Here is a 25,784-nt window from a genome sequence, read left to right as displayed (position 1 = left end):
TTCCTATTGGAAGGTGAGACCAAAACGCAGAAGCCACTCGACCTCAACCAAGACAACAAGACAGGAGATTATGGGAGGACCCCAGGGAACAGACATACCCAAGGACCTAGGCTATTCATTTGGAATTCTTAAGTTCCGTGAGCTGGACAGCTTCCTTCCCAATAGTTAATGATGTTTCTGATAAGGCTGGTGATGAGCTGAACAAATGTGATTTTTTGATATTGTACAAAATGTGTTAACATTGGAAAGCTCTGCATAAGTCATGGACCAGTGTTTTTCAAATAGTTAAAGAATGTTACAAAATTATGCATGAATCAAAGACGCATTCAGAGTGGATTTTAACGTAACAAAGTACAAAAAGTTCATTGACAATGGTTTCAGATTCCACCCTGAAGATAACCTTTAAGAAATTTCCACTTGTTGAGTTTTGGTATGGTGTCAAAGAGGAATATCTGCAATTTTCTGAAAACGCTATTCAAATACTTGTCCCTTTTCCAACTGTGTATCAGTGCAAGGCCACGTTTTCTTCATAGACTTCAACTAAAAGATGTGTTTTGTAGATTGGAGAAGCCAGACCTTAAAGACGTTTTCCAAAATAAAAAACAATGTCATTCTTCTACTGTTTTTATTTTTAGGTTTTGGAAAATATAATTATTTTTCTTAAAGGTGTGCTAACATGGAATGGGTTTATAATTGTTAATTTTAGATACATACATTCATAACTAATTTTTTCCTTAGTGTTCAATTTCTAGTCCAGTATATATCGAGACATATAATCCACTTAATCAAACGCTCTTTGGTGTCTCTAATAATTTTCAAGACTGTCAAGAGACCATAGGTCACTGCACTGGTTTATATCACAAGGCGGGGTACCCAGGCCTCAGAGGTCCAGGTAGGTGACGTGAAGCTGTAACAGGCTTAGGGTCTCACACACACACTGGGCACAATCATATACAGCAGGACCCAAGACATGCTTTTTCCAGTACAGGAATCACTTGGAGAAGTATTTTCATACCCAACTGTTGGTTGGTTTGGTGATCAATACAACGATGTTAATGCAGTGACCAGTGGCCAGCAGTAAACATGGAAACAATCTTTTGTAGCAGGGAACTCCACTCTAGCACATCCTCATCTTCAGCACAGGGATGCACACAGACGCACTGTTCAAAAATTGACCAAACTGTTCAGATGCATGTTATCTACATGGTTGTTTAAGAAAGGCAGTGCTCCCCAAGAGGCCCATAGGAGTCAACATTCTTCTAGTTGAACTTCATCTCACCAACAAAGAGGAAGGCTTGGAGAGGATGGTGACTTGCCCCGAGGTCACACCATAAAGTGGCAGAGCTGGGACAGAATCCTAGATCGCTGACTTAGTTCAGCTTTCTTCCCACATTGCCTCGCTAGGGCAAGTACAAGTCTGTGCTCAGCCCTGAGCTGGCAAACTGAGCAGGATAGATGTGTGCCGCCCCCTGCAGGTGTGGGTCCTTGCCAGGCATTGCTGATCGATTTCAGATCAAGCACGGTTCCAGGCAGCCTGGCAAGGTCCTGGGATCCTGGTAACTCTCCCAGACTACCAGAGCTGGCCTGCACCAGTGAGGAAATGACACTGGTGCACAAAGCTATCACCCCTGCCTTGTGTGGAGGGCAGGTCCCGGCTGGGTCACCCCTGTGGGTGCAGCTTTCCTGCCCCCCCCCACTCCCCAAACAAGGAATGTGACCTGGGGCTTGGGCTGTGAGCACAGATTACCGGCAAACTGTTAGCTCACAAAGGCTACGTTCTCTCTCCAAAGATAGAGAGAAGTGGCTTCTTTGTTTCCACATTGTTTTCTTGTTAAGGTTTTTGAGTATAAATGCCTCCCTCCTTGAAATGAATGGCGTGTTGGGTGTACTCAAGCTCTTCTGTAAAAAATTCTAGTCTATGAGTGGAAGGGACTGAGGGAGGGAGGCAGCCCTAGGGCTGGCTGGTGAGCACCCTCCTCACCCCTCCCATGGGCCTTTCACACCCAACACTGTTTTTTTTTGTTTGTTTGTTTTTTGCGGTATGCGGGCCTCTCACCGCTGTGGCCTCTCCCTTGCGGAGCACAGGCTCCAGACGCGGAGGCTCAGCGGCCATGGCTCACGGGCCCTGCCGCTCCGCGGCACGTGGGATCTTTCTGAACCGGGGCACGAACCCGTGTCCCCTGCATCGGCAGGCGGACTCCCAACCACTGTGCCACCAGGGAAGCCCCCAACATTTTAAAATTCTGATCCTAGTGTCTTTTTCATAACTGTGGTCAGTCTATATGCATTATCCTGAGTTTCTGGTCATATATTTGGAAAATTTTCCCATGGTAAACATGTAATTCCCATTTAAAAAATTACACCAAGCATCAAACATACTTACGTATCTTCTTGTCTGGCACGTGTTGAAGGTATTGGGTGTCATTTGCCATATTTTAACATTTTATGGTGTTTTTTTTTTCCTCCTTCAATGTAGATTTAAAATCAGGGACTTCCCTGGTGGTGCAGTGGTTAAGAATCCACCTGCCAACGCAGGGGACACGGGTTCGATCCCTGGTCCGGGAAGATCCCACACGCCGCAGAGCAACTAAGCCCATGCGCCACAACTACTGAGCCTGCGCTCTAGAGCCCGTGCTCCGCAACAAGAGAAGCCACTGCAATGAGAAGCCTGTGCACAGCAATGAAGAGTAGCCCCGCTTGCTGCAACTAGAGAAAGCCTGCACGCAGCAATGAACACCCAATGCAGCCAAAAATAAATAAATTAAAAAAAAAGTCAAATGTACCAATATTTTCTCCTTGACCGTTTTTGTCATTTTTAGAAACACTCGGGTTTGTGTGACTATACAAGGTTGCATGTTTTCTTCCAGCACTCTTAAACTCCATGATTTAAATTTCAAAACGTGGATCTACTTTTAGATCTTGCATCTGGTGTAAGGACAAAACAAGTAACCCTACTTTTTCAGATTGTTAACCAGTTTTCTCCACAGTTTACTGAATAGCTATTTCCCCACTGATGTGAAAGGTACCTGGCCCCAGTCCAAACACACACAGGACACAAAGCACAGTCCTGTACTTTGTGTCCTGTGGTGGCCCCAACTTCTTTTCCATTTTTAGCTTCTTTTTATATATGAACTGTAGAGGCAATAAGAGAACAGAAGGGGGAAAATTTTTATCGGGACTGCAAATTTATAGACATCTTTATGATGTTACCTTTCTAGCCAAGAATAAGATAGTCTTACTTTTTTTTTTTTTTTTGGCGGTACGCGGGCCTCTCACTGTTGTGGTCTCTCCCGTTGCGGAGCACAGGCTCCGGACACACAGGCTCAGTGGCAATGGCTCATGGGCCCAGCTGCTCCGTGGCATGTGGGATCTTCCCGGACTGGGGCATGAACCCGTTTTCCCTGCATCGGCAGGCGGACTCTCAACCACTGCGCCACCAGGGAAGCCCAGTCTTACCATTATTAATTTGAATGCTTGGGAATTTAGTTTTTTTCAACATCGGAATGCATACTATTCCTTATTTTCGAAGGCAGTACCAGAAAAGTCCCTAACTGCCACAGGACTTGAGAATCAGGCAGGATGGATCAATCTCACCTGGTCCAGTGCTTTCAGTTCACAAATCTAGGCACACAGTAGTGTGATGGCCCAGGTCACACAGTGATTGGGGAGTCAGGATGGGAGGGGATCCCTAGGTCCCATGCCTTCCCGAACCATCCCCTGAGGCTGCAGGCTGGTGAGATACCCAAGCCATGGGGTTCCAAGCAGCTTCCCAGTCCCCCGCCCCCACGTGTCCCTGTCACACAAAGTCAGCGACCCACAATGAAGAGAAAAGGTATTTAATTATTTCTCCATCTAAACTCTTAAAGCGCTCAAAGTGTTTTCACAAGTGCCAGCATTTTACCAGTGATTCCGACATTCGCAAAGAAACTCCAAATCACCGTGCTTTACACTTATTTTAATTTCTGCACTGGAAAAGAAAAGGAAGGTGTAAATGAGGACAGGTTAGTTTACAGTGACTCCATCTTTGCCTTTAAATTAATCTTTGCTCTCGGGAACAGAGGGGGATAGAAAGACAGGAAAACATCAAAGCACGAGAGTGAACCGGTGACCAGGATGCCTCCCCGTCCTGCTAACTAGGGATCTAAAAGCCTAGAGGCAGCGCCATAAACACTGAGAGACATCAGTTAAGATACATTAAAAAAAAAAAATCCCCACGATTCCATTCTCAAAATCAAGCACAGAAACTGACAGTGAAACACGGGTTCCATGTGCGCCCATTGGCCCTGAATGAGCACCACTTGCTCTACAGCATCCGCCCTGCCGGCCAGGAAGGACCCGCAGGTGGGGAGTGGGAGGGGATGCAACCCCCCCACCCCCGGAGCCACAGGCGGGTCTGTGTGCTTTGGAGGCTCTGCCTCTGGAATGTTCTGCGCGGGCAGGCGGTGGGTTTGAGTCACGCGCCACACGTGGTTGAAGTGCTCACTTTATTTTCCATGTGCAAACTGTCACCGTCTAAAGCTTTCAGAAGGACTTGTACAGACAGCATCACCCTGCGAGCGGGGCAGGCGGGCAGGCGGGGAGGAGGCAGGGTCCTCCCAGGGGGCGGGGCCGAGGGCGGGCACGAGGTGAGGCCCCTCCCCCAGGGGCAGGGTGGGGGCGGGGCAAGGGCGGGACACAGAAGTGACTGTGGAGCTGCGTTCAACCCAAGTCCCTGATTCCGTTGGTCCCGAGGAGGACTCCTCAGTAGGCGATTGTCCACTCTTTGACAGAGGCGTCGTGGGAGGTCGTGACCAGCGTGTGCTCGTCCAGCCAGGCCAGGCTGCTCACGTGGTGGAGCCGGTGCGCATCTGGGGAGAAAGAACATGCGTTCTGAGCCAAACCCAGGAGCTCTGCTCCCACAGGTACCTCAGACCAGAAGATGGGAAACCCGGGCCGAGATCACCCACAGGGCCACCGAGAAACCCAGCAGGATCCTGGTCAACCAGACCCCTTTCCTCTTCTCAGTGGGGAGCGTCTGGGTAATGGGAGGGGAAGCAGGTGTTCTCAGCCCCCCACCACTGACACTCCCTGACCAGCAGCGATCCTGGCTGCAGCTCCCAGCGCCAGCACAGTCCTGACAACCACAAACGCCCCTTGGAGGCAAAACTGCCTCTCCCCACAGGGGGTGAACAAGTCTTTCTATGCATAAAGCAACAATGTACAGACAATACACAAACAGTGCACAGTATATCTGTGGTGTTAAAATGGGGAGATGAGGAATAAAACGTTGAGAAACACAAGGCTGGGGTACCTGTGCACACAACAGCCCGACCTCAGGCCAATGCACGTCCAGTGACCTGTGACCCCACGGCCCAGACAAGGACCGGACTTTCTACCCTCTACCCTGCAAGCTCTTGCTGCCTCTTGAACTTGCTCAAGTCTGAGTCTTACTACAAAACTGCTGCTTTCTGTGGAGACCAGGATGGCCCATCTGAGTCTGCTCTGTCCCCTCCTCCATCCTGGACCAACCGTCTTCCCACCCACTTGGGGTCAGCTTGCTGGTCCCCTCCCTCCCCCTGCTGGGCATGGTAAAAAGCTCTCTGGGGTTGAAACAGAACAATTTTTGAATAGGAAAGGATCCCACTTAGGTTCAAGACAAAAGGCTGCCTGCCAGGTAAAGAATGGATGGAAAGGGACCAGAGCCCATGTGAGGTGGTGACACGGGAACAGATCTGAGATCCACCCTGGATGGGTAGGGTCCCCACCAGGGCCATGAGCCAGATGTGACTACAGTGCCCCTGAAGTGAGCTACTGCCACATGTGGAAATATGTTGGGTTAAATAAAACTTACTATTAATAATTTCACCTGTTTCTGTGTTAAATGTGGCTGCTGGGAAAATGTCGAGTCCACGCGTGGTTCTTGTTATACTTCTATTGGACACTACTGTCGTAGAGTGAGAACCCAGTTATGAGTTTATATTGAAGGGGGGTGGGGTGGGTGGGAGAAAGCAGGTATTACAGTCTGAATGTTTGTGTCCCCCCAGAATTCCTAAATTAGAAATCTAATGTCCAAGGTGACGGTGTAGGAGGTGGGGCCTTTGGGAGGAGCCTACCTAGGTCACAAGTGGGATGAGCGCTCTTATACAAGAGGCCCCTTCCACCACGTGAGGACACTTGATGAGAAGTCTGTGACCTGGAAGAGGACCCTTTCCTGGCCAAGCTGACACCCAATCCTCGACTTCAGCCTCCGCAACCGTGAGCAGTAGACTTCTGTGCTTTAGGGGCTGCCTAGTCTGGGGTATTTTGTGACAGAGGCCCGAACAGACTAAGACAAAGGAGATGCCAGGAAAACCCTTTTACTCAGTGTGTGTCCCAGAAACCGAGACCACCTGCTTTCACGCTGGGCACATGGGCGTCCTCTGCCCAGACCAGAAGAGCTGATGTTTGCTGGAGCGCCAGGCTTCCGTGAGGCCACCTCCCTGAAGCACAGAAGGGACCCTCGAGCCCTGGGGACACCTCTCCGGAGCTGCCTGGGAGCCGAGGAGGGCGCGTGAATCACCTTGGATCTTGACCCTGGTCTCGGGGTCACTCAGGGTCCACACGTACACCATCATGTCCATGCCGCCCGAGGCGAAGTGCTCGTTGTCTGGAGACCAGGCCAGGCAGACGATCTTCGCGTGGTGTCCATAGAAAACGTTGTTCTCCTGGGTGCAGATTAAAAACAGGTGGCGGGTCAGGGTTCAGGCCAGAGTGAGTGGGCAGCACGTCACCTAACCTTCATGAGGGCCAGTGCTCATGAAACACTTTCTCTGTGCCTGGCTTCTGAAACTCTCACCAACTCACTGACTCCCTGTAACAACCCCAGGGTGCCCACTGATTGAAGGCACAAAAAGGGGCAGCCCAAGATCAAACAGTAGCCACCGTGCCCCCCAGGACCCGGGACTCCAGGGCTGCCCTTGTAGCATCTATCACATGGGCCAGATGTGCCCATTCACCTGCACAGAGCTCTCAGCCTAGGGAGGGGGCAAATGAAATTGCTTAAAGTGTGATAAACGCAGAATCTGATAAATGGGATACTGAGGTGGAAGGAACCTCCTGGGACGTGACGTGTTCTTTATGTTAATGGAGGTGTGGGCGTAGTGCAGGTGCAGGCATATGCACAGCGCTGGTGTATACTTATGTTCCCACTCATTCTTCATTATATGTAAATTTTACAGCCAAAGATAAAACTACTAAACTCTAGTTAATAATATGTAGGCTGATATATTATACAGATGCCTGTAATTTACTTTAAATGCACTAAAATATTAGATTACTAGGTGGATAACGTGACACAGTAAAATGGTAATGGTAGAATCTAGGTGGTAAATTGTTTTGACTCCGCTGTAGATTTCAAAACTGTCCTAAGTGTTGGAGGTTGGGGGGAGGGGGCCAGGCTGACTCCATGGGAAGGACTGGAGGACACTCCATCTGCCCCACGCCCTGTGGTCCAGTCACACCCAGCAGGTGACCGAATCCCTCCAGAGTGCAGTCTTGTTTGTGAAATGCGACTAACACTGCCCAACAGGGTTGGCTGGTGACACATGGGCACTCTCACACCTCACACGACAGTGTCCTTGGCTGTCCTGCTCAGAGCGGGATGAGCTTCCAGGGCCTTGGCAACCGGGTCCTCTCTCTCACCCATACACCGCTAGGGAACCCCCCCGCCCCAGAGTGCAAGGCCACATCCGGACGACCAGCGCTCACACTTTATAGGACTTGAAGCAGCAGTGAGATTCAAGGGAAAAAAAAAAAAATCTAGCCTAAGCCTTTTGACAGAAGAGAAAAATAAGGCTCCAGAAGTCACTGAACCAGGCCACCAGGTGAGCCAACCAGCCCGATTCCACAGCAGCCTTGCTGCCGCCAGGTGAGCCAACCAGCCCGATTCCACAGCAGCCTTGCTGCCGCCCAGGCCCCTAACCTTTTGACAGCTGTTCTGTCTCGGGCCCACAAACTGCTGGACTGAAGGGTAAGTCTCCTTTTCCCACGTCATCCACGCTCTAGGAGCAACGAAGCTGCGTGTCCTGGGCACCCGCCCGGTCGGTGACGACAGGGGAAGAGATGCCAGGGCCCCTTCCAGCCGTCTGCGCTGCCCAGTGTGGAGACAGGGAGGGGACCTGCCCACTCACCGAGTAGCCGTCAGCAGTGCTGAAGACCGTGACCACTTTGCTGGCGTCGCACACGGCGAGGAAGGCGCCGTCATGGGAATACGCCAGGTCCGTCACAGGGCCCTTGGCCTCCAGGAGCTTGCCCTCCTCCTTCAGTGTGCTGCCCAGGATGGAGTATAGGCGGACGTTCCCATCCTGTGGGAGGACAGAGGGGCAGTGGGTCACTCCTGACACGTGAGTGCGTGCGTGCGCACACACACACACAAACACACAGACACACACACACACACAAACACAGGCTCCCCCGACGTTCTTCTTTTTGGAGGGAGGCACCAGGGTATCAATAAGAAGCAGCGCCTTTCTTCCTAACCACTGCTCTGGCTTGGCCACCTGCCCACGTGCTGGCTCCTGTGCCAGGAGAGCTGCTCCTTTGTCCCCCTGGCACCAGAGGGCAACTCCTACAGCCCTGCGGCAGCTCTTGTGGTTGCACAGGCACAGTGGGCAGAGTTACATTATTAAAATTACATTAAAACGCAGAACCCCCCAATTGTGATTCTGCGTGTTTGGGGGCTTACGAATCTGCTTTTTCCACAAAAACTCCAGTAAGTTCCAGCACAGGCGTCCACAGGCCAAGCTCTGAGAAGCACCTGTACACGAGTTACCTCTCCAACAAGGGCCCCTCATCTGCCCTGACTGTCCTCGGCCGGAGCCATCTGCCCCATGCCCTGTACCCCACATCTGGCAGGTGCCCTCAGGCACCAGGCTCCTCTCCCTGCTCTGTCGAGCCTGGCTCCTAGCAAACGCCCCATCCTCGTAGGGTCCAGGCACCTCTCCTCGGGGGCCAGGAAATGAGGGGAAAGAGCAGGGGACAGAGGAGCGGCCAGGATGCGGGCAACAGGAAGTCAGACTCAAGGGGAACTGAAACCCTCAGGCTGGCACTCCACTTCACGGGTGTGAAGAATCTCCTGTCGCCTCCCTGAGCCCAGCGAGCCCGGCTCGGGACGCAACTCCTTTTACACGTGCTCCATCCACGAGCTCCCCAGGCCAAGGCATCCCTGCCCTGTACCCGCACCCCAGCAGAGCCCGCCTCACTGCCCGGGACCCTTGGTCTCCCGGGAGGCTGCCGTGTCACCTGGGGCTGGCAGCCTGGGGGGAGGGTGGCCTCGCAGGGCAGCCCAGGCAGGCTCTCACTTGGGCGGCAGGAGGCACCCCAGCTGGTTCCCGCCGCCATCCCTCCTGCCCTGAGGCAGCCCGGCACGCACACAGCTCACAGTGCCCCCAGCCCGGCCACATACCCCAGGGCGGAGGGTGTGGGGACAGGGCCTTACCGCACCCCCGATGGCCACCGTCTCGCCACCCGGGTGCACAGCCACCACCTCGGGCTCATAGCCGGGGCTGTCGATGCTGAAGCACTTCCTCTGATCCTTCAGCAGGACGATCTGGGAAACACACAGGCAGCCGTTAGAGAGAGGCCCCAGGACCGATGGCCCAGGCCCGGGCTGGGCTCCATCTTCAACCTTTTGGGGGCCAGGCTGGGGCTCCAGCCACACTAAGTGGGACTGGCCCCAGCCCTGTGGTGTTTCTCCCTCATCTGTCAATATGAATGGTGCTGTTATCGCCACCTGCACGGGCTTCGTCAAAAGCCATCTGACGCCTGAACTTTGGTTCCTCCAACTCTACGTCGAATGTAATAAATGATCTTTGCAGAGCCAAGTTCTCACGGGTTCAAGAGGACGCAGCCCTCGGAAGTGGTGAAGCTATAAGCTGACATGGGAAATGAACAGGACAGGCTAGACTTCCAAGTTCTGGCTTCTCGGGTCCAAAAAACACCTTTTGCGACCTTGACCCGTGGTGTGTGAAAAAACTGATGATGTCAGTGCATGAGTCCCCGCAGCCCAGGGACACAGGGCTGGCACCCCACCTGCTGGGAGGGAACCCAGGTGCTGACTACAGCAGGTAGGCAACAGCGCTGCGAGGCTCTCCGCTAGCCCTCAGCCCTGGAAGGGAAGGGAGGACAGGACAGACGGCTCACGGTGAAGTGGCCTGGAGGCACCCAGCGCACCACCCCCTTGCCCCGTCCCAGCCAGCACCTGCCTTGGCTCCCTCCTGCTTGACAGGGCAGCACACGGTCCACGGACGGGGCTGAGCGCCCGGGTGTGCAGGCCCCACTGAGGCGCCCTGATGGCCCGGCTCAGCCCCCTGCTGCTGGGGGTTGGCGGGGTGGAGGGGATGGGATGGGTCACACACACCGGTTCATGAACTGAACTGAGCCTTGGCCTCCTAGGGGTAAGAACCCAGCAGTGCCTAGACGTCACGGAGATGGAATGCAGGGCTCAGAATAAACACAGGGCCTAGCAAAGGCAAACAAAAACAGCAGCTACAGCCCACCGTGTGGGAGCCACGCGCCTAACTAAGCGCGGTGTGTCTGTCCCTGGCATGGCAGGGTCACCTCCCGGTGTATAGGAGCAAATGAGATGCAAGCCCCGCAGCTCTCAGGGCCATGGGGTCCCAAAGCCCCGCCCTGGCAGCCACAGTGTGCCTTTGCCCTCTGGCGCACAGCCCAAGGCCGCCTGGCACGGTGACCTTCCACCGTCCTCACCCCCTCTCGCCCCTCGCTACACCCTCCTGGTTCTAATTCACTGGACCGTCCCCAACAGGGTAGCCTCTCTCTGTGACAGCTCTGGCTTCACCCCATCACATCCCTGCTCAAACCACCAGCTGTCCCAAGGGCAAGCAGGCCCCTCCCCGCCCTCGGGGTGCGTTGCGGGCTGTGCTGTCAGGTAGGGGAGGCAAAGAAGCACCAGGCGGATGGGCGGCAGCACCCTCCCTAAAATTTGCTACAGAAAACGCACCTTGAGAAACATTCACCTGCATCACCTGCCCGACTCCGGAAGCGCACTTACCCACCTACACCTGACAGGGGAAGCCTGAGGGCACTGGCCCAAATCTGCCTCAGAGGCAACACTTGAACGTGGCCTGACCTAAAATCACGGGCCCCTCCAGGACACTGTGTGGACCCTATGACCAGCCATGGGGAGTTCGGGTCAGGACGCCCTAGAGAACCAGGGCAGAGACAGTACATCACAGGACAATGGTCACACCTGATCCCGTGGGCCCTGGACTCCTTGGAACCTGGGGGTTGGACTCTGCACTCGCCAGCCCCTCCTGCGCAGAGCCCCAGGCGGCTCTTCCCTGAACTTCCCCACGTGAGCCCAGCGTGAGCCTCAGAGGCCACAGCCTGTCCCGACCGCAGCTCCAGACAGGAATCTGAGGCCAGTGCGGGAGGCCGAGCAAGGCCGCAGAGCCCAAGGTCTCACCTCTCACCTACAGGCCAGGTGCTCAGAAACGAGGCTGGGGGAGCCCCCTCCATGGAGCGGCAGCCTCCCCGCCCGTCCTTCTAGAAGGTCCTCGTCCAGTCTTTCCCCCACTTGCTAAGGCGCTCACGGCCCTTGATTCCTCTTGCGCCCCTGCTGACTGCCCAGGCTGTCTGCAATAACTGCTTGACAGGAGGTTCGTGTTATCTAGGACACACAGGAATCCACTCTCCCCAAAGCACTGAAGCTCCCAGAATGGAGGAGGGGTGGCGAATCTGAATGACAGCTTTCGGCGGTGGGTCTGCCACTTGTGCCAGTGGGCGGGGGCTCCGTCACACCTGCCTCCTCTGATCTGCACGCTGGGATGCCCAGCCCGCTGACAGATGGCGTCTGCCGCAGAGCAGGATCCTGGATAAAGTGGGTCAGGCTTGGGTCTCAGTCAAGGGTGCTTCGTTCCAGAAATTCCAGGAGACGGCGTGTAGAGACCTTACCGCCTTGAATGAGAACCCAGGCTGCGGGGCTGAATGCCAGACCCCACTGTGCCGAGGAGCGGCCCTCTACGCCACCCGCCCATCACGTGGCCTCAGGGAGTCATGGTCACTATCAGCCTCCTCGCTCATGGAGATGGTACAAGGAGCCCGACACACACTTCCTCATAATCCTCCCCGTGAGCTGCGAGGGATGAGAAAACTAAAGCTCAGAGAGGGTGAGGAAAATGCCGGAAGCCACACCACCCCAATGCTACAGGGCTGGGATTCGAATGTGAATGGACACAGCTGCCTGGGCCGTGCCTCTCGTGGGCCTCATGGGCGAGGGATGTGCAGGGTGCATGACCCTTGAGCGCAGGCTCTCACCAGGCTGCCCGGGTTCAAATCCCAGCTCGGCCCTTTGCTAGACGCAGACTTTGGGCAACTTACTCTCTGTGCCTTGGTTTCCTCACCTGTAAGGTGGGGATGACGCCATGCCTGACTGATAGGACTCCAGAGGATTCAGTGAACACGTGGGAAGCCCTCAGCACATGCAAACGGGGCTCAGTAGAAATGGGGTTGAATGCGCCTGAGAGGGGACGCGGGGACCAGACACTGCGCAGCGTCAGCCTGAACTGAACCCGGGTGGGAGCCATACCTGACCGATGCACACGACCACAGTGTAGCCCCCGGGGCCGACAGCCACGCACTTCGGCTGGATGTCCAGTTTCACGACTCCCTGTCCGCTGTGGAGAGGAGGAAGTCGTTATTTCAGTCTCCAGGGGCACAGGGTGGGTGTAAATACACACTCACTGCAGGACCACAGCACTCGGGTGACTCAAGGAAATTCCACCTTGATCTCTACTGCATGAGCCTTTGCTAAAACACACGAGGGGGTAAGGGAAGACTCAGCCTCTGGGAGAGAGATGCGGAGTCATGATGGGGGCTGGGACGAGGGGAAGGGGGTGGCGAGAGGAAGTGAAGGGATCACTCCCTGTTCCTACGCATCTGTGCCGAGTGCCGCCCCCACAGCTGCCCTGTCCTGGCTTCTGCCCACGTCCACCAGTTAGAGACCCCGGAACTCCCCGGGTACAGACAAAACTGAGCTCTGACTCCACCCGCCCGCAGTCATAACCAGTCTCCTCTGCAGGGCAATTAAAATAAAAAAACCTGGTACTTCTAATTGGTGAAAATTGTGTTACCTTTACTTTTGGTTAAAACTATGAAAACACAAACTAAAAAAGTTGCACACGCAAAGAACTTCTTGAAAATGGTAAATGGAGAAAAATTCCACGTAACTGGCAAGTGTGGCGTCCCCAAGGCTCAGTGAATGGGGCCCTGCGACCGGGTGACCAGGCCGTGGCTCTGCCCCGGGTCCTCTCATGAGCCGAGGCTCAGGGCAGCAGCCCGGCCCCGCAGAGGGCTTCACCAGGGACGTGCTCAGGGAGGGGCACGGACTGGCCCCAGGCAGCTCTCACCTGTAGTCCCGCAGCGTGAGGTTGGTGTACCGCACCGTGTCGTCCATGCTGCAGCTCACCAGCTGCCCACACTCGTCCACGGTCATCCTGGACACCTGGTTCGTGTGGCCCTTCCCGGCGAAGGAGTCGTTCTCCCCCGTCTCTGAATCCCAGTAATGTGGAGCAAGGGTTAAGGAAGAGCCTGACGTCCAGGGCGCGGCACGAGCCCCCTAGCGAGGCTGCAGCCAGGCCCTTGTCCCGGGCCTGGGGGACTCCTTGTGCATGTCCAACTCCGAATTTCAGGCAGCAGACGTTCTGGGGAGAGGGCCAGTAGGCCATTTACAACCCCACACACCCAGTTAGACACAGTCCGCCCGTCTTCAGAACAGGAACTGGGCAGTTCACGGGACTGCGCGGCCCTGTAAAAATGCAACAGCACAGCGCCTCCTTCTGAGAGCAGGCTCAGAAGGAAGATACCTTTTTTCCCTGGGACCCTGCGTAACTGGGCCAAAACACAGCCCCCCTCCCCCGGCTCTTTCTAGCCTGCTGTCCAGCCCACGGTCCTCAGTAGGAGGCTGGCTGCGCCCCGTGGCTCAGCCGATGGCCACCTAGGTGCCACCGGGTAAATGGGCCTGGGGCTGACCCACCTGGGCAGGGCCAGTGTGTGGACGCTCAGCTCGAGGGGCTCAGGTGTGAGGTGTTTTAAGTTACAAGGTTCTCTTTTTACATCAACAAATGAGAGTGTCATTTGCACCGAAGACTGTTCCCTTAGGAAGCTGCATGTATATTCCACTCCTGACATGGTCTTGTGAAGGGACCGCCAGCCATCGATACCACAGGAGGTTAACATATGAGTGGGGAGGAAGGAGCGGCTCCAGGAGGGGGGACGCTGGGCAAGACCCTCCGCTGTACCATCTCCTTACGTACGATGGGGTGGAGGGTGACTTCTCTGCCCTCCTCCCTCGGGGCTGAGGGAGACCTTCCCAGGGAGGAAATCCTACAGACCAGGCAGGTCTGCGGAGGTGGGAGAAGCAGGGGGTCCGGAACAGCCCCTCCAGGAGGCAGGGCAGCCGCGGACCAGGAGCCAGGCTGCACGAGGGCAGGCCTCTCTCGCAGCCACGACACACGCACTGAGGCGGGCCCCTCAGACGACTCCTCCCACGCTCGCCATCCTGGGAGAAGGAGGTTGGAAGCGCTGCCGGGAACGTCTCAGAGGGACTGCAAAGCCCCTCAGCGGGGAGCGGGGGTTCGGTTCCCGCCCAGCTCAGCCGTCGCCAAGCGGTGCAACGTTGGGGAAGGCACTTGAGGCATCTGAGCTACACTTTCCCCATTTTTAAAATAAAGGGACTCTCCCAAAAGGCTCTAAGTCCTTTGGGATTCTAACACACGTTGATTCTGCTGCTGCTCGTGAGAGGGAAGAGGCCGACACCAGGTCACAGACGGGGAGAAGCAGCTCAAGTTCAGGGAGGTCCAGCAACCATTCAAGGCTGCACTACGTGACCCACCAGGTCAAGGCCGCGGCCTGGAGCTGGAGGCCCCGAGTACGGACACGGCACCTCCCGGCAGCCAAGACCGGTCAGAGGAGCCCTGTGGCTGCCAGCCGGCTGGCCTCGCCTCCGGCGCCGTGGGAACAGGAAACTCCCGACTCTCCTGCCAGGGGCCCCAGAGCCAGCGCTGTGAGTCAAAGGATATTAATGTGTCCGTCGTGGCTCCCAGAGTAGATGTAAGACTTGCCGCCGTTTTTATGCACCGTCAGGCACTGGATGGATTTGCTGTGGCCCTGCGGAGGAGACAGGCGGGGGGTGACTCAGGACATGCCGTCCTGCCTGTGCTTGTCAAATGCTCTCACCGGCTAAGGCCCTGGGAGGGGAGGCAGAGCCCTCAACGCCGCAGCCCCGGTGGGCCCGAAACAGCCCCAAGCTGAGCGACCACCTGACAAACCCTTCAAACCCTCGACATTCGGGCCTCCCCACCGAGGCACTCAACCCGACCTGGGTGGAGGATGGGGGTCTAGTGGAAGCCCCAACAGCGCGCCCGGTCTGTGCAGACGGACCCAGCTACCCTCCCTCCCCACACAAGGAGGAAACGGCCACAGAGGGTGAGCCCCTACCCGAGGGGAAGCAGCAGTAGTGGGGAGGAGTCTTGGGAGGGACCAACCCTTGCAGAAGCAGGCAGGGGGACCCCCAGGCCACTCGGAGGCCCAGGAGGTCCCGGGTGCTGCTAACGGTTCGTCCTCTACCCAGGAGCACAGCTCGCGGCTCCGGCTCCAGCCCCTGGCTCGTGAGGTTTCTTCTTTCCCAGCTCTCCCCTTCCCCCGGAGGCTGTCCCAGGGCTGGGGCCCCACAATTTCCCCGACCGGCAACATGGTGGGCCCAGATCACTCATTTAGAACCAGTTGTCTGCTTCAAGAAAGGCACTTAACCTCCCCCGTAACTGCTCCTCGGATGGAAACAACCCGGAGGTTTGGTCTAATCATAGTTCTTTCCCCTCACCAGAGGCAGGCGGGTCCCTCTGAGCTTTGCTGACTGTTGCCACAGTGTGGTGTGTATCTTCAGAGAAAGGTACACACCGTTCTCAGAGATGGGAGAACCAGTGAACAGACCCCGAGTCCTTTCCACAGGGCAGCAACCCACTGGCCCTGCTACGTAAAAGCGTGGTCCTCAGACCAGTGCTGGCCTCACCGGGAGTGTCGCCCCATGCAGCCTGGAGACTGAGAACCTGCGCTCAACAAGATGCCTGGCGACTTGTGCACGCCCCCCGCCAAGGGCAGCAGCCTCGCCGGGAACTTGTGAGGAATGGAGCTCTCCCGTGTCCCACAGATGAACCCTCTGAGTGCCGGGGTGTCGCCCACCTACCGTGTTCTAACAAGCAGCCTGGCTCAGGTGATTGATGCCCCTTCAAGCTTGAGCCGCAGGGTCACCTGGGTGCATCTTAAAAGTACCGGCACCTAAGAGCCATCCCTACGGTCTTGGCCTCTGACCGCATCCCACTGGGCCCGTACAGAGGCATCAAGCCCTTTGCGGAAGCTCCCAGGTGATCTCAACGTGCGCCGGGGCTGAGAACCGCTATTCTAACTATGTTCTTCTAACTCCAGCTTGTTCCTGGGCTCACTCACAGCCTGACATTAGCACCAAACACTGCTCGGGACTCACACATGTGCGGCAGGAGGGCTGGGATGTTTTCTCTGACAACTGTAAACGCCCATGAGGTTCCTGAGCTGACCTGGGGGTGGGGGACAGGAGCCTGGCTAGTAGCGCCTATGCTGTCGGCGACAGTGACATCAGCGAGAGCAGTCAGGCCCAGGCCTCCATCACTCCCAGGGCGCCAGCAGACATGGGGCGATGCCTGGGACAGCCACCCGAGCCCAGCATCAGGGCGGCTCACGGGGAGCTGCTCTTCTGGGCAGAGGAAGCAGGTGGACAGTAACGCCTGACTCTCTCCAGCAATTTCTCCCCATCGCATGGAGGCCCAGAGAAGTGACTGCGCTGGGGACCCCTCCCAGCTCCCCTGGGCTCTGTGCCAGGATGTATACACCTTCACTTTACACTCATCACACTGGGCTGGAAGCCTGTGGAGCAAGTGGCCCCAATGGCCCCATCCTCAGGGCCAAGTCAGATAAACCTTTGTGGAAGCAGAGGGTGCAGGGCCAGCACTGAGGGCCGAAGCAGCTGTCGCTCTGGATCAGCCCTTCCCGTCAGCAACGCCCCACCTGAATGGGATGCAGCAGGCACCGAGCCCACCTGGGCCTCACGAGCTAGTCACACAGGGTTAAGGGGGCAGACAGCCAGGCTCGGCCCCTTCCTCTGGGCAAGGTCATCTGCACACCGAGTCCACAAGGGCCGCGACCTCAGAGACTGTGGGATGGGATGTACAAAGCAGTGCAGGGCCGGGCAGCTGGCCCTCACTGGGCCTGAGGGGAACAGTCCCAGGCTGGCCAACCCCAAGCCCGCAGGGCCCAGCCGTCTCCCAGAGCCTGTCTGCAGAGCCCTGAGGCAGCTGAGCGAGCAGGCTGTGAGGAAGCACTGGGGCTTGGCCCCAGGAGCTTCAGCTGCCAGGACGGGGTGCAGCGTGGAGCTGGGCTATGGAAACCCCTCCCTTGAGGGCACAGCTCGTCCACGGTGACAGAGCAGGCGAGGCCGACCCCAAGTTCCCACCGCAGCCCACCCTCCAGCAGAAGCAGGTCTGCAAAGGGCAGTGCCCAAGCAGGGCCCCAGGACACAGGAGCTTCTAGTCTGGCTGCGATTTCCCGAGAGGCCAAAAATTCCAGGGCTGACGGAGCGGCAAGGAACAGTCCCCACTGGAGGGGACACTCAGGGCAGACCCTGGTGATCAGCCAACCTTGAGTGAGCCGTTCTGGGAGACGAGGACGGGAGGCAGGCCCTCCAATCACTCCCTGCTGCCCAAACCTCACGCCTCGGCACCTTGGGCTCCGACTTGTCCATTTCCTCCCACTCCCCAACACCCCCTCATGCCTGCCCTGCTCTAACCACAGAGGACAAGTGCCTGCCCACACCCGTTCCCACGTTCAAACCCCGCACACTGTCAAGGCCCAGCTCCAAGGCCTGCTGGCCACCCACGTCTGCGGTGATGCCCCGTGACGTGCCCTGTCTTGGGCTTCAGCATCTTCCTGGTCCTGCCTCACGAGCGGACACAGCCAGTGGCCTCCTAACTGGGGGAGGCTGATCCCCCCTGACAGCAGGGGCACGCGCTGCTGCCCCGAACCCCAGGCCCCGAGCATCCAGCTTCACGGTAGCTCAAAGGGGAACGTGGCATCTGGCCTCCCGCCTCTGCTAAACTCACATCCCCAAAGCAACCAGCATCCTGCCATTCCACTGGGCCTCACCTCACCTCAGTTGCCCTGCGTCTGGCCGGGCGCCCACCTCCCCTCCAGCCAGCCCCTGCACACACAGCAGCTCCAGAGCCCGGCCATACCTTGATGACCCGCAGAGGTTTGCTGGGGTTGTTTTTGTCCAGGTAATTGATGTAGCCGGACAGGGAGATGCTGAGGAGGTGGTCCTTCTGCCACAAGCAGCCCAGCTGCTGGTCCAGAACGTTGGAGCCCATGGTAAACGTGTTGACAACAGAGTTCACATTGACGTCCCAAATCTTAGACGTTTTGTCTCCGGAAGCAGAAAGCAAGTGGGTGCTATCGGGACTCCAGCTGACCTACTCAAACAAACGTGGTCATGGGTCAAGCATTCCAGAGGCGGAAGAGACTCAGACAGCAGCTTGTCCACAGCCCCCATTTCTGAGCAGGGAGGATGGCCCAGAAGGTGGTGGGACACACCAGGGCAAGGACAGGATGAGCATCCTGGCCACGGGCCTCTCCAGGCCACGCCACCGTGTCCCACATGACCCTGAAGGTCTCTGCCACTGCCCCTACTTCTAACCCCCCATCTCAAGCTTCCAACTTTAACACGTGTGTACAGATGACAATAAACGCAGACACGGCCCGACCACGATCACAGACCACGTTGTGAACACGGACCCATACTTACAGCATAAATGCCGCCGTCGTGAGCCTTGCTTCCTCCCAGGGCACACAATTTCTCCCCCGTCTTCCCGTCATAGATGTAGATCTTTCAGGAAACACAAACAGATGCAGATCAGGCGTGCGTGTGTGGAGGCCCAGCATGCTGGCACGCTAAATGAGCTCCTCATTCCTGCTCCACCATCAAGAGGGAGGCATCAAGACTGTGGCTCTTACAACAAAGAATCTAAAGACAGATGAGTTTCGAGCTCCTTTAAAAGGAGAGAGATGGAGAGACGGGTCTACCATGCTTTGAGGACAGAGCCCCTTAACTGAGCTGCATCCCAGGAGGGGGAAGGAGGGAACTGTACATCGACACCAGCTTTACTAAGTCTGCCTGTTCTGAACCATCGCAGAGGACCAAGAGACGAACCCCTCCCTCCAGGACCCGCAGCCCTTACCTGACCGTCGGCCCCGGCTGTGGCAAATCTGTTCCCATCAGGAGAGAACCGCACACAGTTGACGAAGCGGCTGTGGTCCTGCAGGAAGTGGGACAGTTATCCGGTGACAGGCAGTTCAGGAAAGCTCTCTATGCACCACGCGGTCCACAACCACCACGCGTGTGGATGCCAGTCCACGGAAGATTCCGCTGTGACGTGCTCCCTGAGCTCCGTAGACAGTAACGCCCCCCACCCGCCCTCCAGCCCCGGAAGGGGGCTCAAGGCCGGAACCCTTAGGCTTATGAGGCCGGGACCGTGAGGCCTCATCCCCGAGTCCCCAGGGCCTGGCCCAGGCCCGGCACACGGCAGGTGCTCAGCGGGCATTTGCTGAACAAACTGAGGTTTTCAAGAAATTAAACAGTGGTGATGACCTTTGTGGGAACAAGAGTCTGAGTGACTGAGGAGATGTGATCTCCAGGGGCGATTCTGTTACCTGAATAAGTAAATGAACTCATTCTTTCCTCAGTCAAGAAGGGTCTGCATAAGAGAATGATCCTCTGAAAACCCCACCAGCCACCCATGCAGAGCCTGGCTGCTCTCCCACCCCACCTGCAAGCACGCAGGAAGTGTTAGCCATCAACTCTCCTGAAGGTGCGTGGGGTGAACTGCCCCTGCAGCCATGGACGCCCAACCTGCAGGAAAAGCAATTCAACTCAAAGTGCATCACCTGCACCCATCAAGGTAAACCACCAACAATTTTAAAACAGGAGCTGCTGGGGTGGTAGGAACCGCATGTGTTTGACTGTGTAACGTTATGGGTTGACTTGTGTCCTGAAAAGGTAGGTTGACATCCCAGTACCCGTCAATGTAACCTTACTGGAAACAGGGTCTTTAAAGGTGTACTCAAGGTGAGATGAGGGCCTTAGCGTGAGCCCTGATCCAACGCCACTGGTGTCCCTATGGGAAGAGGGAGATTCGGACTCGATGCAGGCACAGGGAGACCACGTGAAGATGGAGGCAGAGCCTGGGTTATCCCCCCACAGCCAAGGCCTGTTTCGCCTTCTTGGTTTCTCGGGTACATCTATCCTGCTTCCACGGCCGAGCTTTCCTGCTCTAGGGTTTGTGTTCTGAGCTGGAGGACGGCCATTTCCCAGGAGGCGCACAACGCAACAAAAGCAATGATCTTTCCAAACTGGGATCTCTCAGGCCCTCTGACTGTTCTTCCCCCATGACTGTCACTCACCCATCATCCTACCACCTCGAGGAGCCCCGGGGAGCCTCGGGCGGCCCTGGGGAGCCTCGGGCACTCTTCCTTCTACAGGAGACAGGAGCCTGGAGAGGCTGGGTTCTGAGAGCCCAGTCTACGGTTTCTTGTCCAGAGCTCTCTACGCGAGCAAGCTGGCCCCGGGCCCTGGCCAGGAGGCAGGCAAGCCGGGCGGGGAGCCAGCTGCACAGCCAGGGCCCGGGGCCCTCTGTCCCTCGGGTGGTTCAGAGCCCGTGGTGGGAGGGCTGCTGAGACAAAGCCCCCAGGCCTCTCCCAATCCCCCCAGGACCACTCTGTGGGAAGGGGAGGATGGACAGGCAGACACAGCTCCTCCTGGAGGAGGTCAAAGGCAAAGCTCTTAAGTGACAAAACCTCCCACACAACTGCCCAAACGTCTGGTCCTCTTGTCCTGACCTCTACTGGCTGACCCGGCCCTGCTGCTCCAGGGGAGGAGGCTGGGGCCGGCTCCCTGGGACGGACAGAGCCCCGGCCAGACCCCCCGAGAACCGGGGTGCCGAGAGCTCCCCTGGGTGGAGCAGACCACGGGGCTGAAGGGGGGCTGCGGTGGGCGGCGTGAGGAACACGCCGTGAACCAGAGGGACCCTCGGCTACACTGCAGTTCCAACTTGTCAAACTCCAGGCACAGTGGTTCCCTGAGAGAACAGGACCGGCCCCCCCATCCACCCAGCTCAGGAGTCAGGGTGCCACAGCGGGGCAGCACAGACACCAGGCCAGAGCCACCCTGCTTATGCCACTGCCCCCGCTCCCCTGACCACCTGCCCCCCTCTGCGCCCCTGGTGCTACAGGGGACGTCACGCATGTGGACGTGTCTGTCGTCTGTCTCCCTGCCAGGGGCAGGGTGCCCTTCCCCAGGCCCAGAACAACACAGGCTCCCGGGGTTCAGACTGGACAGGGAAGACGCCCACCCTGGGGACCAGGCGCTGTGGCTTTAGAAAGTTCTCCCTGTCAGGTTTTCTTGCAACTTGAGCCAAGAGGCCAAATGAGCAGGAGACTGATGTCTGCTCCTGAAATAGCCCATTTAAAGGGAGGAACAGTGAACAGCCCATTAACCAAAAAAATGAGGGCTAAAAATAGCCCGGGCCACAGAGAGGGGAGGCCGGAGGACCAGGAAGGAACGGGCTTGGGGAAATATCATGGGGGGGCGGTTCAGACGAGTGGGCTGGGCTCCTGGCCCCCGTCCCTGCTAACTGTCCTGGAGGGGCAGCACCACTCCAGGCGGCCACCTCCGGGGGTGGGGCTGTCCTGCCCGGCCTCAGTCACAACCAAGCGGAGCTCTGGCTGGAACCTCCCCACCGTAATCACCCCCCAACCCTGTTATCACCTGTCCCCCCATCATTACCTCCCTCACCCTGTCATTACCCCTCCCCCTCAGCACTGAGAAACCTGAGATGGAGCAATTAGCAATCATTAGGTAATGCACCCAAGTCCACGTCACTGACAGGGACGCAGCACCACCGGGCGCCACAGCGTGACCAGTCCGTCAGCTCAGGTGTCCCTGGGAGCCCTCCCGGCTCCAGCAGCCTCAGCTGTGCCCTGCAGCAGGACTCCTACCCTCACGCCGAAATGCCCTGTGCCCACCTGCCGCGCTCCCTCGTCACAGGCTTGTGGAGGGACAAGCAGTTCAGACGCCCGTGCCCAGCACCCCGCTGCCTTACCGAGAGCAGCATGTGCCTCCACGGTCCGTACTCCAAAGGTGGGCGTCCACCCCGACCTGGAACGCTGCCTCGCCCTCCTTCAGGCCACCGCACCCTCCTAAACCGGGCTCCCTGTTCTCTCCGCGAGGTCCTCCCTTAAAGTGCCTGGAAGGGCAGCACCGCATCCCTCGCCCTGCCTTTCCCGTCACCCAGCACAGATCTGCCTGCCCAGTTACCACTTTCCCCTGGAGAAAGAGGACCTCATGAAGGGATGAAAGGCTCCTTCTAATCCTCTTTGGGCCACTGACCATCCACGGAGCTTTGCCGGGTCACTCCCTGCCATCGGCTCAGGAGTTCACCGGGAAGGAGACCGACCCTGCTGACCTCCCGGCACAACCACCACAGACGCACACACAGCTTTTTGAAAAGCCGGCACAGGGGCCATGTGTGTATGTGTGTGTGTGTGTGCGCGTGCGGGTGTGTTGGGGCCAGTGCAAGGCAGGCACCTGATACACACTTCAACTCAAACTTCCGTTTTCTGCCCTGTTGTAAGGACACAGGGAACAGGAAAAAAACAACCAGAAAACCCTGCATTTTAGAGCTCAAATTTTACTTGTCTAGGAAGGTGATACTTGTAATAACTGCAGAGACAGAGATTCCTAGAAGGAAGTATAACTCCCTGTCAGGTAACGTGTGAGACACACAGGTGACAGGTTGTGCAGCCCACCCGCGCGGAGGAGGGAAGGCCAGGCGTCCCCTTCGCCGCCAGGTGCGGTTGGGTGACCTGTTCTCAGAGGCTTGGGCAGATGCGGCGGGTAGTTTCCAGTCCAGATCACACGGTCACAGACTGACAAGCAGGCCCAGGGCAAATAAGAGTCCTGACACTTGTTGCTCTGAGCAATCATTTCATCAGACACACACTATCCCACGTACTGTGGACACAGCCCTCAGAGGCGCCCCATCTAGGAGTGTCTGCGGTCACCTGGGCAGCCAACCTGCTCACCTGACAGAGGAAGACGCAGAGGCTGGAGAGGCATAGAAACTCACCCAAGGCCACAGCGGGCCAGGTGCACAGACACACGGGTGAGCTAGAGACGCTTAGTGGGGCCTGTTACTACATATCCAGACGTGTCTATCACAGGAATGCACTCAGCAGGAAGAAGGCTCCACGGAGAGGCAAGGTCCACCTGCCCATTTCTTTTCAGGCCACCCTTAGGTCCTCAAAGGGGAACCTAAACCCCTGTGCACAGGACACCAGAGGTGGACACCGTGCTGTCCATGGCCTCTGTCCCACAGCCGGTCCCCTGTGACCCTGGAGTCACTGCCCCAGGTGGACTGGGGCTAATTCCAGGGGAAAGCGTCTTCCACCTGGTGTTCCTACAGCCTCTCAGCCCATTTCAGGTTCAGGTAAACAAGGACAGAGGACCAGGCGGGAACCAGGGCAGTCTGGCTAAAGTCGGGCCATGAATCAGCTTCGTCTTCACTCTCACTCTGCCACCATGAGAAGCTGGTTTAAGCTAACGAACTCATGAACAAGAAGGAAAAGCAACTGGACCCCTGCACTCAGGCCAGCAGGGAGGACAGGTGGCCTGACTTGCTCCACACGGCCGCCCCACGTGTCTGCAACACTGCTTTCCTTCCATGCGGGGCTGAGCCTCCTTGGAGTTGTTCTGGCCTGTACTGAAATTCGGAACACCACTTATTCCTTTTTGAGGCAGCAATTTGAACTCGACCCCTCTGTGCTCCTAACATAATCACCCCTTACCCCACGGTCCTGAACAAGGTCAAGAGGAAGGTGGCAGGAGCTGGAACGGGACGGAAGGGCAGCCCTGCATGCTACAGCTTTACTCTGCGGCCGTGAGGGCCTAGGGCGGTTACACGGAAAAGTCACAGGCTGATCTCCAGTTGTCAGCGTCTTACAAGGCTTTTCAGGTGGGTGTGGGGACCCGAGTGTCCTCCTGTCCTTCCTGCTTGAGGCCAAATGAGCCTGTTAGTCCTTTCCAGCAGAAAGAAACCCAACAATTCCTGACGGACACTGAGACGTCCACCAGCATCTCTCCTGTCGTCCCCACAGCTCTGCGGGGCCACTGGAGGAGGGTCATCTTCACCCCGTTTCCCGGGGGCCCAGAGGCACAGCCAGCTGGAGGGCCGCAGAGCCACCACCTGCAGCACTGGGCTGCCACCCCATGTCCCCCATTCTTGGTCCACAGCCCCTTCTGATCTCTCACTAGGTCCTTACGCAGGAAGACCTGGGGACAAGCTGTGTGCCCACCCTGGAGACAGGTGCCTGCCAGGGCCACAGGGTGAGGGCAGCGCTGTCAAGTTAGAAAGGAAGGGCTTCCCCGGTGGTGCAGTGGTTTGAGAGTCCGCCTGCCGATGCAGGGGACGCGGGTTCGTGCCCCGGTCCGGGAAGATCCCACATGCCGCGGAGCGGCTGGGCCCGTGAGCCATGGCCGCTAAGCCTGCGCATCCGGAGCCTGTGCTCCGCAACGGGAGAGGCCACAACAGTGAGAGGCCCGCATACCGCAAAAAAAAAAAAAAAAAAAAAAATCTATGAAAGAAAGGAAAACGAAAAAAGGAAGAACCTTTGGATAAGTCCCCAAGTGAGCACACGGGAAAGCCTGGCAGGGTGGTGAGGGGCACAGATTCGGGACAACTCTGGACTCGAATCCTGGCTCCAGTCACCCACCACCGAACCGCTCCGTGCAGGGTTTAACCCACATCTGCAAGGAAGAAATGAATCCTTCTGGGGGGGTGGGGACAGGGAAAGGAGCCCCGCCCATCCACAGCCCAGATTATGGCCACATGAAGCCAAACAGAACACGTGTGGCGGGCGTGGGGAGCAGGGCTACTTCACGGGTACGAGCTGGGATGGCCTCTCGCTGCCAAGGAAACCTCCCCTCCCTCCTCCCCTGGGCGCCGAGCAGGAAGCCCAAGTACTTGACTCAGCCTGACTCACCGGTGTCCCAGGGTACTTTATCCCACTAAAAACACATCGACCTTGAACCATGGCCTCCAACATAGTACCACCACCTCCCTATGAGCAGCAGCCCCGGAGTCAGCCTCTGGGAGATGCGGGGTGTCGGGAGGGACTCCAGGCTGCCCGCCCTGCAGGGTGCAGAAGCCAGCCAGGCCCCACTCGGTGGCCCCGGGATGAATCCAACCCCATTTTACTACAAACAGGTAACCTGGAGAGCCCCTCTGCAACTGAGCCGAGACCTACCTGTGTCTGGACATGCTGCCCACGGCCCAAGTCTTGTCCCCAGGGACCACCCCTGGGGACCCACTGAGGACCATCACCGCCTTCCCGGCCACACCCTGCCTGCTCTTTGGGCTTTACTGCATTGTCATCAAAGTTAACAGGACTCCTCAGCCAGCCAGTAACATTCGAGACACGCCCCCAGACCTCGGCCAACCCCAGCCCAGCCGCCTCCAGAGGAAAGAGCTGGCCGTAAAGCACCGCGCATCCTCCGCGCTGCGGCTCAGCGCGGTCACTTCCACCTCCACCTCTGGTGCTGGCTGCCTTTCAAGTGTTTTCACAAGACAAACTGGGAGGGCAGGTTCAGAACCATGGCTGCCATGACACCGGCC

General features: G+C 57.2%; 1 protein-coding gene across 1 annotated transcript in view; it reads right to left on the bottom strand.

The window, feature by feature from the left end:
- Positions 1-3,939: 3,939 nt before the first annotated feature.
- The window catches only part of WDR1 (WD repeat domain 1), a 38,312-nt gene continuing 16,467 nt past the window's right edge, over positions 3,940-25,784 (bottom strand). Inside the window, exons 6-15 of the mRNA XM_027103358.1 lie at positions 19,296-19,373; positions 18,863-18,943; positions 18,297-18,530; positions 15,057-15,144; positions 13,386-13,542; positions 12,566-12,653; positions 9,455-9,565; positions 8,148-8,321; positions 6,539-6,683; positions 3,940-4,847 (exon numbers count right to left, since the gene is read on the bottom strand). Coding sequence (XP_026959159.1) covers positions 4,741-4,847; positions 6,539-6,683; positions 8,148-8,321; positions 9,455-9,565; positions 12,566-12,653; positions 13,386-13,542; positions 15,057-15,144; positions 18,297-18,530; positions 18,863-18,943; positions 19,296-19,373 — 1,263 coding nt within the window. The 3' untranslated portion in view covers positions 3,940-4,740. The remainder of the gene's footprint in view (positions 4,848-6,538; positions 6,684-8,147; positions 8,322-9,454; positions 9,566-12,565; positions 12,654-13,385; positions 13,543-15,056; positions 15,145-18,296; positions 18,531-18,862; positions 18,944-19,295; positions 19,374-25,784) is intronic.

The sequence above is a fragment of the Aethalodelphis obliquidens genome, unplaced genomic scaffold (assembly GCF_003676395.1).
Source record: "Aethalodelphis obliquidens isolate GAN/ISIS:26980383/991018 unplaced genomic scaffold, ASM367639v1 scaffold6, whole genome shotgun sequence".
Taxonomy (NCBI): Eukaryota; Metazoa; Chordata; class Mammalia; order Artiodactyla; family Delphinidae; genus Aethalodelphis; species Aethalodelphis obliquidens.
Note: the sequence above shows the minus strand (reverse complement) of the source record. Positions and strands in the feature narration are given on the sequence as shown.